This window comes from Labrus mixtus, chromosome 20 (genome assembly GCF_963584025.1).
Source record: "Labrus mixtus chromosome 20, fLabMix1.1, whole genome shotgun sequence".
NCBI lineage: Eukaryota > Metazoa > Chordata > Actinopteri > Labriformes > Labridae > Labrus > Labrus mixtus.
In genome coordinates this window covers 19,346,863-19,360,066 of record NC_083631.1, presented here as the reverse complement: position 1 = coordinate 19,360,066, position 13,204 = coordinate 19,346,863, and the positions used below count along the sequence as shown (strand labels likewise).

The following is a 13,204-nucleotide window of genomic DNA, read 5'->3' as shown; positions in this document are numbered from 1 at the left end:
TAGGTTAAAGAAGGGATTGAAACATGGTCCCCCTGATACAAAAAGGGTTTCATTGGCTTGTGTTTATTAGCTGCACTACGTTCCAACCAGACATGTATTTTTCCATTTACACCTTTTTTCATTCAGTACAAAGATAAATATTTACATAACTATTAGTTATATAAAGTTATAAATATTAACTTTTGTTTATATTTGAATGACATCATTTTTTTGTACCCCCTGCTTTTCTACAGATTTGCCCCTAGGGGTCGCTGTCCCCTCATTAGAGAAGCACTGATTCTGTTAGCAACGTTGATCACATATTTCTTTTTTTTTTTTTTTTTACAATATTTACTCCTTTATTACGGAACTTTGTCCTACTGAGCATTAGACACAGCTCTGATCTGAGTGTTTCTGCGTGGACTTTTACATGAAGAAGATTTTGATTAGATTATTTTGAAGTGATGGTGTGTCATTCGTTGTCAGGATGCACGCGGGTCTGACAGTAAACTCAAACTGATGTTATTAAAAACAACAAAAACATCTTGTGATGCTCATTTTATATTGAACGAGTTTTTGATTCAGTTAAGTGGTCACTGTTGAGGCCGCAGTTATTAGTAAAGAAAAAAAGAAGAAAGAAAAATCCCATGATAAGTTACTTGTGACTATTCTGTGTTGTGGTATTTGGCACAGCAACACACCATGAGACTTTTATCATGCCATATTTTAATAACTAAACAATGTTTGTGACTTATTAACTATGCAGGCTGGATGTATTGAGTTATTCAGTCCAACTCCACTGAACTCTTCAAAAACATAGATGGAGTTTAAGTTAACTTCCTCAACAACTTCAATTACCTTCTTGTGCCTGACTGCAGAATATTCCAGACCCAACGTATTTAAAGGCCTATACACACATAGTGCATCCACACAGGTGTACTACTGTAATGTGAGTACTGCTTTTAGTTAGCCTATCATGATAACTATAGTGACAAAAGCCAAGTTTAGCTACCCAGGTGTAAACCTGATTAGTTCTGTTTTAAGGCCGAGCTTTATTGCCCTGTCGCCCCCCGGTGGTGGAATGAACTTCCAAACTCCATTGGATCTGCAGAGTCCCTCTGCACCTTTAAGAAAAAGCTAAAGACCCAGCTCTTTCATGAATACCTACTAACATAATGATGATGGTCTCCATATTATTGATGATGATGATGATGGTAATGACGATGGTTTTTGTTTGATAACGACGACTTATAAGATGGTTTCTATACTGATTAGAGCTCTCAAGAACTGCCCTCAATGTTGTGCTTTGTCTCTGGTCACTTCCTGTCAGCACCTGTGTGTCCAATCGGACTCAAAGCTGATCGTTTGCTCTGACTGACATTGTTCCCTTTTTTCTAGATCCTTGCTTGTGTTGTTCTTACTCTCTGACGTACGTCGCTTTGGATAAAAGTGTCTGCTAAGTGAATTGTAGAATTGTAGAATTATGGGCCTAATGGTGATTGACTCGCTTAAGGAGACAGCCCCCAGTGGCCACTCTATGAAGTGCTTTCTTTGGCTTTTATTTCTGATCACTGGAGGCTAAACGCTTGTGTGTCTCCCAACTTTGAAGTAGCCTAAAATACTGAATATCTGGAAAAGAGCTACCTCTTAAAGGTCACGATGAAAAAACAGATCAATCAAAGAAGGCAGCAGTAGCATAATTTGGGTTGGGTTGGCCTACTAAGAGGCCTTTTTTTATGGAATAAATACACCATTGCTTTAATATAAGCATAGGTTACACAATTCTGTATTTGTATATTAATATCAACATGGTCCTTAATGGATTAACCCATCAAATGCGCATACTCCCACACTCTCGCGGCGTCCTCCTTCACTGTGCACGCGCTGTGGGTGCGCGCAGAGAGCAGCAGCGCACCCATCCTGCCGTGGAGCCGTGAGCGTGGAGCCGCGAGGAGCGCACAGACACACACACACGGAGAGAGAGAGAGCGAGAGAGAGCCACAGTCAGAAGATGGACGGAGTGGGATCGTTCGGAGCGGGCCGGGCCGGAGCCACTATCGACCCGATTGCCTTTGCAAAACAGCCGCAGACCATCCTCCGAGTGCTGTCCTGGGTGAGAGCCTTTTTTTTTTTTTTTTTTTTTTTAAACCGGACTGCTGTTTTCTTGTGTATGTGTATGTGTGTGTGAGAAGGGGGGGGGGGGGGGGGGTGAGGGGGGGTCCTCTCTGTTGTCGCTGCTGCGCGAGACCCGTGACGGGTTCTCCCCGTTAAAATAGACCCAAGAAAAACGAAAGGCTAATTGATAAGCAGTGTGTGTAAATTACATTTTTTTACCGGGAGTCTATTTATGTAAAAACATAGCGTCCAGGGTGTAACCAGGGCCTGGTGGCTGTCTGACACCCTGACCATGAAACTGATCCCACAGCAGAGATTATTTTTTTTATGAGGGAGAAACAGATCTAGTATCCTGTAAACATGTTGCTTTGTTTGCTTTATTGTGCAATGGACCAGACCCGGATTGTGTAGAAAAAAATTGAACATATCCGCAGCTGGTTCGACCCTCAGCCTCCTCATTCCTGTCATGTCAAATGTTATTATTGTATACCGTATTATTCAACTGTTAGTTTTCACTGTCTTTACACTCACACACATTGCATTAATATCTCACATACCATATTCAGCCAATGATTTTGCTGATTTGCCCTAAACGGTCGTCGTCCGTCATCCCACCTCTGATTGGTCCGTGATCATCATTACGCTCGCGGGCCGGGCCACGGAGACGCGTCGTGCCCTGACGTTTGATGTAACGCATCACCTTTAAGTGACACGCAGAAGGTCTCCTCTAGCAGTGCAGAGATCTGCGAACACAGGGAGGGAGAGAGCAAACTATAAACCGTGTTCACGATCCATTCGATTGCATAACTGTATTATTATTATTATTATTATTATTATTATTATAATATATGATTTGGTTCTCTCTATTGTGGATGGAAAGGTTACACAGAAACCTGATTTCCAGATAAGCTAATTAAAGAGGAAAACAACACACACCTACAATTCAAGCTACCTAAATCATTTTTACAACAATTTTGGATATCATGCCTTGAAGTTTATTCTTCCTTTTAGCTGCTTACAGCTGAAAATCTTCCAAACGTTCGACATCATTTCACCTTGCAGGTTCATACTCAGCATGCATCTGCAATCTGTGTTGGAAGAACTACAATTTACTATGGGCTACTATTTTTCTAAAACCACACACAGAAATCAGTTAAAGGTCCTGTTTCCATGTGGAGCAGCAGATCTTGGACTCATAATCAGCGTTCTCGTGCTGATTCACTAAAAGCACCTGAGTGTGTGTATCTGCTCAGATTATACGTACACATACGATTCGTTTCAATTGTGGAGCTGACATTATCCCAACGCGTGGCCCACCGCCATCATATGACCCACACCCCCATGTGTAGGTCCATGTTTCTATGTGTGTGTGTGTGTGTGTGTGTGTATCACATGGCCCTGTTCTGCCATCGAGTGTTAGTCAGCTGACCAGGTTCAGTGGGTCAGACCAGATCAGAGGTTGTAAAAAAAGAGAGAAATCAGAGCAGATCAAACTTAAAGAAGGCTGTTAGTCATAAAAATGGGAAAAACAGGAAACAGAAAGTTAATAGCATGAGCTAAAGCAGCAGCCTCTTGTAGCTACACACACACACACACACACACACATTGCAGCAGGACTGTGCGATTCTTGAGGGTAAGTGAAGCATCCACCTTCTCAGTCAGTCAAAGTGAAACAGAGGAAATTAGGTTAATGCTTCTGGTCTGAGCATGCTCAAAGAGAAGCTCTCGAGTAGTCCTGACATAATCCTGTTTCCAGAGAGCCTGGGACAAAGTTTTTGTAAAACAGACAACGATCTAGCCATCGATTATTTGTGCAATCGCCTGAATGTTTTATACCTGTCCTTTCAAATCTCTTATGTCCCCTTCTAAAGATATTCTCCCTGGTGGTCTTTGCCTCCATCGTGAACGAGGGTTACGTTAACTTCGGCAGCGAGCGTCTCCACTGTGTCTTCAACCAGAATGCTGACGCGTGCAACTACGGCGTGTTCATGGGCATGGTGGGCCTGCTGGCGTGCTCCTTCTTCTTCCTGCTCGACTACAAGTTCTCCTCCATCAGCTCCGTCAAAGACAGAAAGAAGGCCATCATGCTGGAAATCGGCTTCTCGGGTGAGGAGGCAAATGTCTTCACACCTGGCGGAAATAAGTTTAGATACCTTTTCAATATGAATCAGGGGGTTCACTGGACAGCGTCTGTAATTTGATTGATTCATAGTCAGCCTTAGATTGTCAGTGATTGGTTAGACTGTTCTTTTTAGACAAGAGTGATATGTATGTTTGGTCTTTTTAGATAAGGGTGATAGGTATGATTGTTCTTGAAGACAAGAGTGATAGGTATGACCAGTGGTAATTCTAGCGTCACTGGGGGCCCAGGGCAAAAGTCAATTGGGGGGCCCTCCAACCAGCGTCCATCACCATCATGTCTGGAGTCTCACAACGATTATTCCTTTTCTTCCTGTTTCTTTTTTCTCTCCTATAGACCGATAATTCCTCTTCATTTGTATATGTTGACCTTCATTGACAAACTCTGGTCTTCACAGCAATATTGCATGCAACGTTTAGCAGGGAAAGAGAGCGAGGTGCTGTCAGATGGGCGGGCCCCCCCCCCCCCCTTAGGGAGGTTTCCGACTGTAGTTGCAACAACAAAAAAAATGCACATTTTGGGCCACCGCTTTGGATTTAAGTTTGTAATCCCTCAGGGTGCTGGTCTGGGGCCCCAAGCAGTTGCCTTCCCATGCCTGTTGACAAGCAGCGCCTCTGGGTAGGACTGTTCTGACAATGAGTGTAACATGAACAGAAGACAAGGGGGAAAAAGAGAAAAGCGATATAATTTCTGACAGCGGTGAAAAGACGTAAAGAAATGAAGCACTGTAATCGATATTGTTATATATCATTGTCTTGCTATGTCAACAATCGCAGAGCCGCTGTAGCATGATATTATCGTTATCTGGAGCCTTGTATCTGGTATCACATCACACAGTGAGTTACCCTTCCCCCAACAAACGTATACACACACACACTTTTAACATTGTCCTCATAGATGCTCGATTGGATTTGAAAAGCAGCATTTGAAGGACTGTTTCCCCAAATTGTCACTACAAGGCTTACTTCTTTGTTTCAGTCAGCTGCTTCCCAGACAAGACATCAAGAGAAATTAAACCAGTTGACTCATATGAAAGTTATTTGAGAAGTGAGAGTATTTTTTATTTCTCAAGGGAACAGGGAACTGTTTTAACGCGACAGGAATCAAGAAATCAACAGCTGCACTTTGATCTGTTTCAAAGTTAGACTGGAAATCACCTTTCTCTCTGTTCTTAAAAAAAAAGTACCTCATGGTTTTTTTTTCTGCTTCTCCTGCAGGTGTCTGGACTTTCCTGTACTTTGTAAGTTTCTGCTTCCTCGCTAATCAGTGGTCACGGACCTCACCTGATGATCTGCCGCTCAACCAGGGGGCAGATGCAGCTCGGGCGGCCATCACCTTCTCTTTCTTCTCTATAATCACCTGGGTAAGAACGTGCAAAATTAGAAATACGAAAAAAAAAAAAAAAAAACATTTGTGATAGAAAAAATAAGTCATGGTTTACCGATTTCTTTGTAAACTCAGTAGCTGTTCGGTTGGGTTAGGGGCATTGTTAAGTGGTGAAACGTTAACCTTAATCTTTCCTGTACCTTACTGGGCAAATATTTTGCTACTTACAATCAGGTTTTTTTCAAAATAAAATACACACAGCTATTGAATTAACACCATATATTATCTAAGCCAGGAGCAGATTATGAGACAATAGGCTCCTGGGTACTGATGCATGCAAGGCCTCCTATTGTTTTGTCACAGAAAGAGGGTACAAATGTACTTTATTTCACTAAAAAACACAGGTTTCTATATATTATCAGAACACATCAAAGGAAAGAGCGTTATAATGAGGTACCCCTGCTTTTCACTGAGCTGAAGAGAAAAGTTAATAACACTTAAACAGGCTCTGTATTAGAGGCGTCCTGACCACTGCGGCCTCTGCGCCTGCATCCTGTCCCCCAGTCCAATAATCCTCCCATGACCTCAACTATTGACAGTAATCCATTTCTGATAAATATTTTAAACTGATCACATTTCACTCTAAATGTGTTCCCCTGCACATAATTTGAATAATTATCAACATGGTTTACACCATTATTGAGAAAATAAATGATTTAGTGTGTATTTTGCTTTTATAGTTCTAGACCCACGTCCCATCTAGTAACATGAGGGAGGCAGATGGGGGGGGGGGGGCTTCACATTAGGGGAGCTGTTATGTTGCCCATTTCACACAGTCTCGATTGTTAAGGCTCATCTGGTTTTTAAGCACGTATTTGTACAAAAAAAACACAGTAGATAAGTTATTAGCTACCTTACCAACAGCTTGTGTTAGCGTTCAACAACTTCACAGCTGTTTTTAGCATGAGCTAGGAAGTTATTGAATGCTAACAGTAGCCTACTGTGTGTTATAAAACAACATTATAAAAAGGGCATACGTACATTTACAGCTTATGTTAACATTAGCTAGCAAGAGGTTGACTGCTAAAGCTAACTGTTGTCTGACGGTAGCTAAAGAGTTATCGAGTACATTCAATTAACAAAACATGACCCGGTGTCCCTCCTGATTTTCACGACATGTTGTTTGTTTCAGTGGCTAATCAATCTTGTAGAGCTAAAATAATACCATTTCTCAAATTCTCAATAAACCATGAACAGCCTGGAACACATCAGTGCAATGTTACTACAGCGCACATCTGAGAGGGGATGGAGGGGAAAATGGCCGCCATGTGAATGTGGTGTATAATAGCACTTAGCAATCACAGCACAGTTTGGCAGAATTGATCACAAATCTGTCTGGGGAAGTAATTTCTCTAGAATCTCTGTTGGTTGCCCGGCAAATAGTTAAATGACAATCGTATTACTTTCAATGTAATCTCCCAGGACAGATTTTGGTTCTCATAAGTGGGGTTTTTGTTTTATACAATGAGAAGTATCATCCATTAGCGTTTCAGCTGGCATGGGCTACATACACAGGGAAAACGTCTGTGTGGAGGGGCAGAATGCGGTCCTACTCAAGGCAATATCTGAACCCATTGGCAACCATGCTAATGACGATTTAGCTCTTTAAACAGATAACTGCTTGCAAGCGCAGAGAACAAACTGCACTTGGACGTTGAGACTCAACACCAACTCTTCTTCTTGTGTTGCTAGTCAAACTCTAAACAAAGGCAACACGTTGAAAAGGAAGTCTTGGCCAGTAGTCATTTAGCCCTAATGGCTGGCTACACCGGAACCACCCAAAAGTTGGCCAATCAATGCTCCTGGAGGCTAAAATGTCGTCAGCCAATAACCAATGGGTTCCAAGATTGCCTTCAGGGATATCCAGGCTAGCCGTCTCCAACTGGGACCAGTCTTTATGTTGACCTAAGCAACTGCGGGCTATTGTCTTTGTTAAATCAACAGATATGAGATTGGTATTAGTCTTGTTGTAAATGCATTTTCCAAACATTCCTTAAAGGCAAGTCAAGTCAGCTTGATGTCTTTAGTGATTATACAAAACAAAGCAATTTAAAATACTTTATTTCAAAGATTGTTTTTAAAGGTTGCTGCCCCGCCTCCCTCTGTCCCCGTAGGCTGGTCTAACAGTGCGTGCAGTCCAGAAGTATCTGCTCGGCACAGACATGACTCTGTTCACCACGGAGCACATGGACGGCGGCGCACCCACCCAGCCTTACCCCTCCAACTCACCAGTAGGTGCCACCACCGAGACCACAGAGACCTACCAGAGCCCGCCCTTCACCGAGAACAACGCAGCACCCACGTACCAGGTTCCCATTTACTAGAAGTGAAAGACCTGAAGAAGAAGGTTAGGAGAGGAAGAGGAGGAAAGTAATGGAGAATTGCTTCCTGCGATGTTAAACCTGCAGTTGTTTGCGTGTTTATCCGGGCTGAGTTTTTCAAAAATGGTTGAACATCGGCCTCGCCTTCTTTGTTTCCTCTTCTTGTATCCTTCCCTTCCTTGACATTCCAGCTTTTTCTGCACTTTTTCTAGACCTCTATTATGAACAGCATTTCCTGTTTTAGCACACCCAGTGTTGTCAGATGAAGAGCAGATGAGAAAAAGAGAAAACAAGAGGAGGAAATGTAGAGGAGGAGGCCGCTGTGCTGTGTTTCAAACACAAGAATATGAAAGAGATGAAGGGATCAACAGGTGTGTGACTCAACCACAAAGCAGCATTCGACAGAAATAGTGCATAAGGCGTTCACATACAGCACCTTCATCGTTTTCTTCTCCTTCATTCAAGTGTTAAATCCCCTTTTCATGCCAAACAGTACGGGGAATGTGATTTTTTTATTTTCACCTCCCTCTTTTCCCCCGCTGCAGTTAGAAGTGATCCTGTGTGTTGAATCTGCATGTTTCCAAACTTAGACAACAACTAAGTGCCATACTGTAACGTGTGTCTCAGACAGTGACTTAATTTAGTAGATTTTTCACATGCTGTAAGAAAACAACAACGACGATGTTTTGTGACCAAGTGCAATATCTCAACTTCTCATGTAGGTCTGTAGGTAGGTGTGTTATGTACTGTAGGTCGGCTATTCACTCTCAGATTTGAAAAAAAAAAAAATGTAGACACTGTCTCAAATGACATACTAGTTTCCGATTGTGATAACACATTTCAGGCTCATTTTTAAATTAGAATATTTGATCTGACTTTAATTGAGCTTCTCAGATAAGAAGAGTTGCCGTGTGGCGGCCTGAGGGAACATTTCATCCGCTTGTTGCCAATGTAGGTACTATAAGTGTTCACCAAGCAACTTTAATATCCTCTCATCAAATATTATAGTCTTCCTGTATGTAGTGGAAAGTTTCTCTTAAACACAATTTAAATAAAAAACAGTGCTGTGATGCAAAAAGTTCCTAACATTGGCACAGAAGCTGGATCTGTGCGGTTCCAGTTCATTACTAAAACAACGGGCAGTTTCTCCAGGTTGTTCATTCGGGGAAACTTTTAATCCACGTTGAATAACTATCGAGTGTTGTGTTTCTGTGCCAGGCAGGCATGGATTACTGAATTGGCTTAGCGAGCACAGGAGCCACCTGACCCCCCATGGGCCAGAAACTCTGTTTGATGTGACTTTGAACATTTTGGGTTGGAATGTCAGACAAAGAAAAAAAAAAAGCATCTACAAAGATAAAATGACAACAAAGAGACAAAAAATGATGTACAACAAAACTGCAAAGAAACACAACATACAAGGAGAAACCTAGAAATACACAAATTAACTAAAAGAGACAAAAACCTTCTTTGGAGAGACACAAAATGGCATCTACTGGGGTCTTACTTCTGCCTCTGAGAAGTGGGCGGCCCGGTGTGCGTCTGTTCCAAAAAGGCCTGTTGTGTTACATTTCCTTTATGTTTGTGGTGTGTTATTTGAGACAGCCGTATGTGGAGTGCTGTGCGTGTTAAAACGGGGCGAGTTGGGGGGATTCTGGGGAAGTCAGGTCTTTTTACGTTTACTCTTTAGAAGCTGCCAAACTGCCCTGTTTCCTTATTGCTGTCTTTTTATTACCACGTCACTACGATGATGTTAATGTCCATTTTTACGTGATCACAGAGCAGAGAGGGGCCACAGATGAGGATTCAGTCTCAGGCAAAGAAAAAAAAAATCTCTTTATTGGATAAGGATAGCTAGCTGGCTAATTCATTGATCCTGCTGATGAGGTGGTGGGGGGGGGGGGGGGGGGGGTTGGAATTTGTTGCCATGGTGACAAAGACAGGGTTGGGTGGATGAGAGTCACTCGAAGGCCCCCCGATGAAGATAGTAACCATGACAACTATGTCGGTGTGTAGCAGTGTCTTTGTTGTGGTTCACGTACACTCGCCATCAGACAACCTGTAGATTTAGTGTGTGTGTGTGAGAGAGAGAGAGAGCGAGAGAGAGAGAGAGACATGTGCACATGTGTTAGCATGCCTGAGAGACGCGTGGGTCTGCGTGAACATGTGTGAACGTGTGTTGATGTGTAAAAAGTTTTTGTGGTGCATAAAAGTTATTTTCTTGAACATGTGTTTGTCAAAGTTTTAGGAGGAAATCAAACATGTGTTATAAAGTTTTATCGTTTCCCCCCACTGTAAAAAAAAAAAAGTATTTCTGCTTAATATGTTATCAGTTAGCTTAAAAGTATAAAAGTAAGATTTTTCTTTACATAACGGAGTCAAAATGAACCCCAAAAAAAACTGTAAGTGATATAATTGACCTGTAGAATGCCTGATTTTCTTACAGCTCATGTATGAACAGTGCCCTCTGCAGAACAGAGTAGGTACTGCAGCATCAGGACATCTGGCTTTATTGAAGAAATCATGAGAATAAACGCATGGAAATATTGTATAGAACTCATTATATATTGAATACTATGTCATTCTCAACTTGAAAATATAGAATATGCTTTACAACGTGAGATCCAGCCAACAGTGCAGCAGACAGGATTGTCTCTCGTTTTATTTATCGTCCTTTAAAGTCCTGGAAAAAGACAAGAGACTTCAGAGAGAGAGACCCCCAGAGTCCAGGACTGTTAGCTGCTCCACACAACCGTTTCAGAATTCCACTTCAAGTCCTTAAAAAAAAGTTGTATTTAAGAGCAGAATGGTTTATCTACTTTCTAAAAAAGCAAAGCTGAAACTCACAATAAAAAAGAAGAAGAAGAAGAAGTGAGAAGAGTGTTAGAAAAAAATGATTATGAAGTAGTCTTATGAAACAGAGCCACTAAAAGATTTACCTGTGAACTTTTTCTTTTTCAAGATGAATCACCAAACTATCGTTGGGTTCATAGTTAAATAGGTGATTTAAAAAAAAACAGGATAAAATAACGGCATTTTCCTGTCAGGATTTGGGTTTGGGAAAGGGTGCCAACACCTCGAGTTTTAATGGGCGGGGTTTTGGTACCATCAAATCTCTCTGATACATAATAAAGGACTATACTTTGTAGTTTTTCATGTTGTAGGCTTTTACCTTCAGGCAGTGTGAACAATGAGACAGATGGCTTCCTAAAAAGAAACGGATCCTCTAAACTGCCTGTTGTTGTCTTTATGCTAATATCACACCAGTACCAGTGGTTTTTGTTTATCGCTCAGGTTTCACATCTAGACTACAAAGTGTGTGAATGCAAAGAGTTTTGAAATGCTCTCTTTAAGGGAGCCTCTGCAAACCCCATTTCTATGCTATCTATGGTCATTTAAACATCAGTAGCCTATTTTACCTCCTTACATAGCGTCATTGTTGGTGGTGAAGTTCGGCAGAAGTTACCGGATCAAATAAAAAAAAAGTTCTTGCATTCTCACAGTGAGGAAATCAATTCACAACATCGTGGCATGCTTTTGAAAATGTCGGTAATAATATGAAGTATGGATGAGTTTGCTAGAATGTGAAAAACACCAGTATAGTTCTTTAAATCTTGTATGAAAGGTCTGCTGGTTACCTGTAAACTGGTTAGGCCAAAGGGAGGGAGGGGGAGGGGGGAGGGGGGAGGGGAGGGTATTAATGGGGGATATTAGGTACTACTGGGGTACTATTGGGTAGTTTGGGGTACTGTGAGGTCAGGTCGTGTTATTGTTCTCAGTGCTTCAGTCTCTTCTTCAGTACGTGTGGTAGATAAAAACGATAATAAAAAGCATTCTCTGTTTTATGTTCTGGCCCATGTACACTACTGTGGTATTATTGGTTGATTGTAAAACTCAGTATGTTATTGAAGTAAATGGAACCTGTGTGTGATGATGTCTCGGGCCTGGTTTGTCCTGTATTACTGAAAATAAATTGAAAACATTAATAAGGATTATTCATGAACAGGAATGCACTGTTTGTTGGAGATACTTTGATTCTCCACTCTCCGGCGGGGCACGTGATCATGCTGTCACTTTGTTTGGTTGACATCATAAAAGGTGATGATGTGCGGTGCCATCAGCTGTGTGGATTCGAGTATAATTCATTGCATGGATGTAACAGTATCTCCCCCACAAATATTAATACAAATTGAATCCCCCATCGACCGACAAATAAGTAAATATGGATTTTTTTTTCGTAGCGTGCTTCCCCTTTAAACATGTTACTTTAACCAATGGTTTCTTCCTGTTCTGAAGGTGTTCGACCTCTTCAGTGTAAAAACGCTGTACAGAGATGTGTGTCACTGTCTATTACCTGAATGTCTCTGGACTGAAGTCTGACCGTCACTTCAATAAAAAAAAGAGAACATCTTTTGGACTGCCTGTTTGAAATGTGTTCATATTTGTGTTAACTTTGAAGATTTTATAACATATCCTGTATTCTTTTGTAATAACAAGAGATGTGGGAGGGAAAGATCTGAAGCATGTTTCACTTCATGGTGTCAAATCTCATATTGAAAGCGCACAAAAAAAAAACCCAAATCCACCATGTTTCAGAAACTAGTTGCATGAACTGTTTTTGGTTTTCTACATAAAGTAATTTCAAACTTACAACTTCAAATGTCAACATAAATGGGAAGAGCTATAGGGCAACACTTTTGACTCAATTTGACCTCATTTGTATTTATATATTGATTGTTTCATTTTTTTTTTCTTTGTCAGTTTTTGAAATGTTCAGTTTTAGATTTTTGCTTTTATAGACAACTTGCATTCAACAATCACTTGAGGATGATAAAGGAACACTTGATCCTCACAGCATGACACCCAGTCAGGTAAACTTCAGGGATATCAATCTGTTTGTTTAGGAAGCACAAGTGAATCATTAACACCGGCTTTGGTGCAAATGAAAGCACCGCGCACGCATCTCCATTTGCGTTCGCCAGAGAACACTGGAACAGGCAGGTTCACACAGAGCACATGTGACAGGTGTGAAAGAGTCTGGAGACTGTCTGCTCTCATCTGCCTGCTCTCATCTGCGAGGAGAACGGGGAGGGGGGCAACGGTGGACCTGCCAAATTGTGGTGTTCTCTGGCAAATGCCAATCAAGCTGCGAATCGCTGGGCTGTGAGCAGGGGTCACACTGGAGGACGTTGGGCCCTCATGCCAGCCTCATGGAGTCTGGTTCTGACACACTGGCAGCCTGCTGGAGGTCATTTTGAGGAGT

At 41.6% G+C, this 13,204-nt stretch overlaps 1 protein-coding gene across 1 annotated transcript; it reads left to right on the top strand.

Moving 5' to 3' along the window:
• The first annotated feature begins 1,886 nt into the window (after nucleotides 1–1,886).
• syngr3a (synaptogyrin 3a) lies at nucleotides 1,887–11,872 on the top strand. Its single transcript, XM_061065863.1, has 4 exons — nucleotides 1,887–2,092; nucleotides 3,966–4,200; nucleotides 5,452–5,597; nucleotides 7,735–11,872. Exons 1-4 carry the CDS (start codon nucleotides 1,991–1,993, stop codon nucleotides 7,942–7,944), a joined length of 693 nt encoding a protein of 230 aa, XP_060921846.1. The 5' UTR covers nucleotides 1,887–1,990; the 3' UTR covers nucleotides 7,945–11,872.
• The last annotated feature ends 1,332 nt before the right edge of the window (nucleotides 11,873–13,204 follow it).

Coding starts and splice junctions, on each gene's coding strand:
- syngr3a (XM_061065863.1), top strand. CDS start 1,991: ATGGACGGAGTGGGATCGTTCGGAGCGGGCCGGGCCGGAGCCACTATC. Junction 4,201..5,451: donor GCTGGAAATCGGCTTCTCGG/GTGAGGAGGCAA, acceptor CTTCTCCTGCAG/GTGTCTGGACTTTCCTGTAC. Junction 5,598..7,734: donor TCTTCTCTATAATCACCTGG/GTAAGAACGTGC, acceptor CTGTCCCCGTAG/GCTGGTCTAACAGTGCGTGC.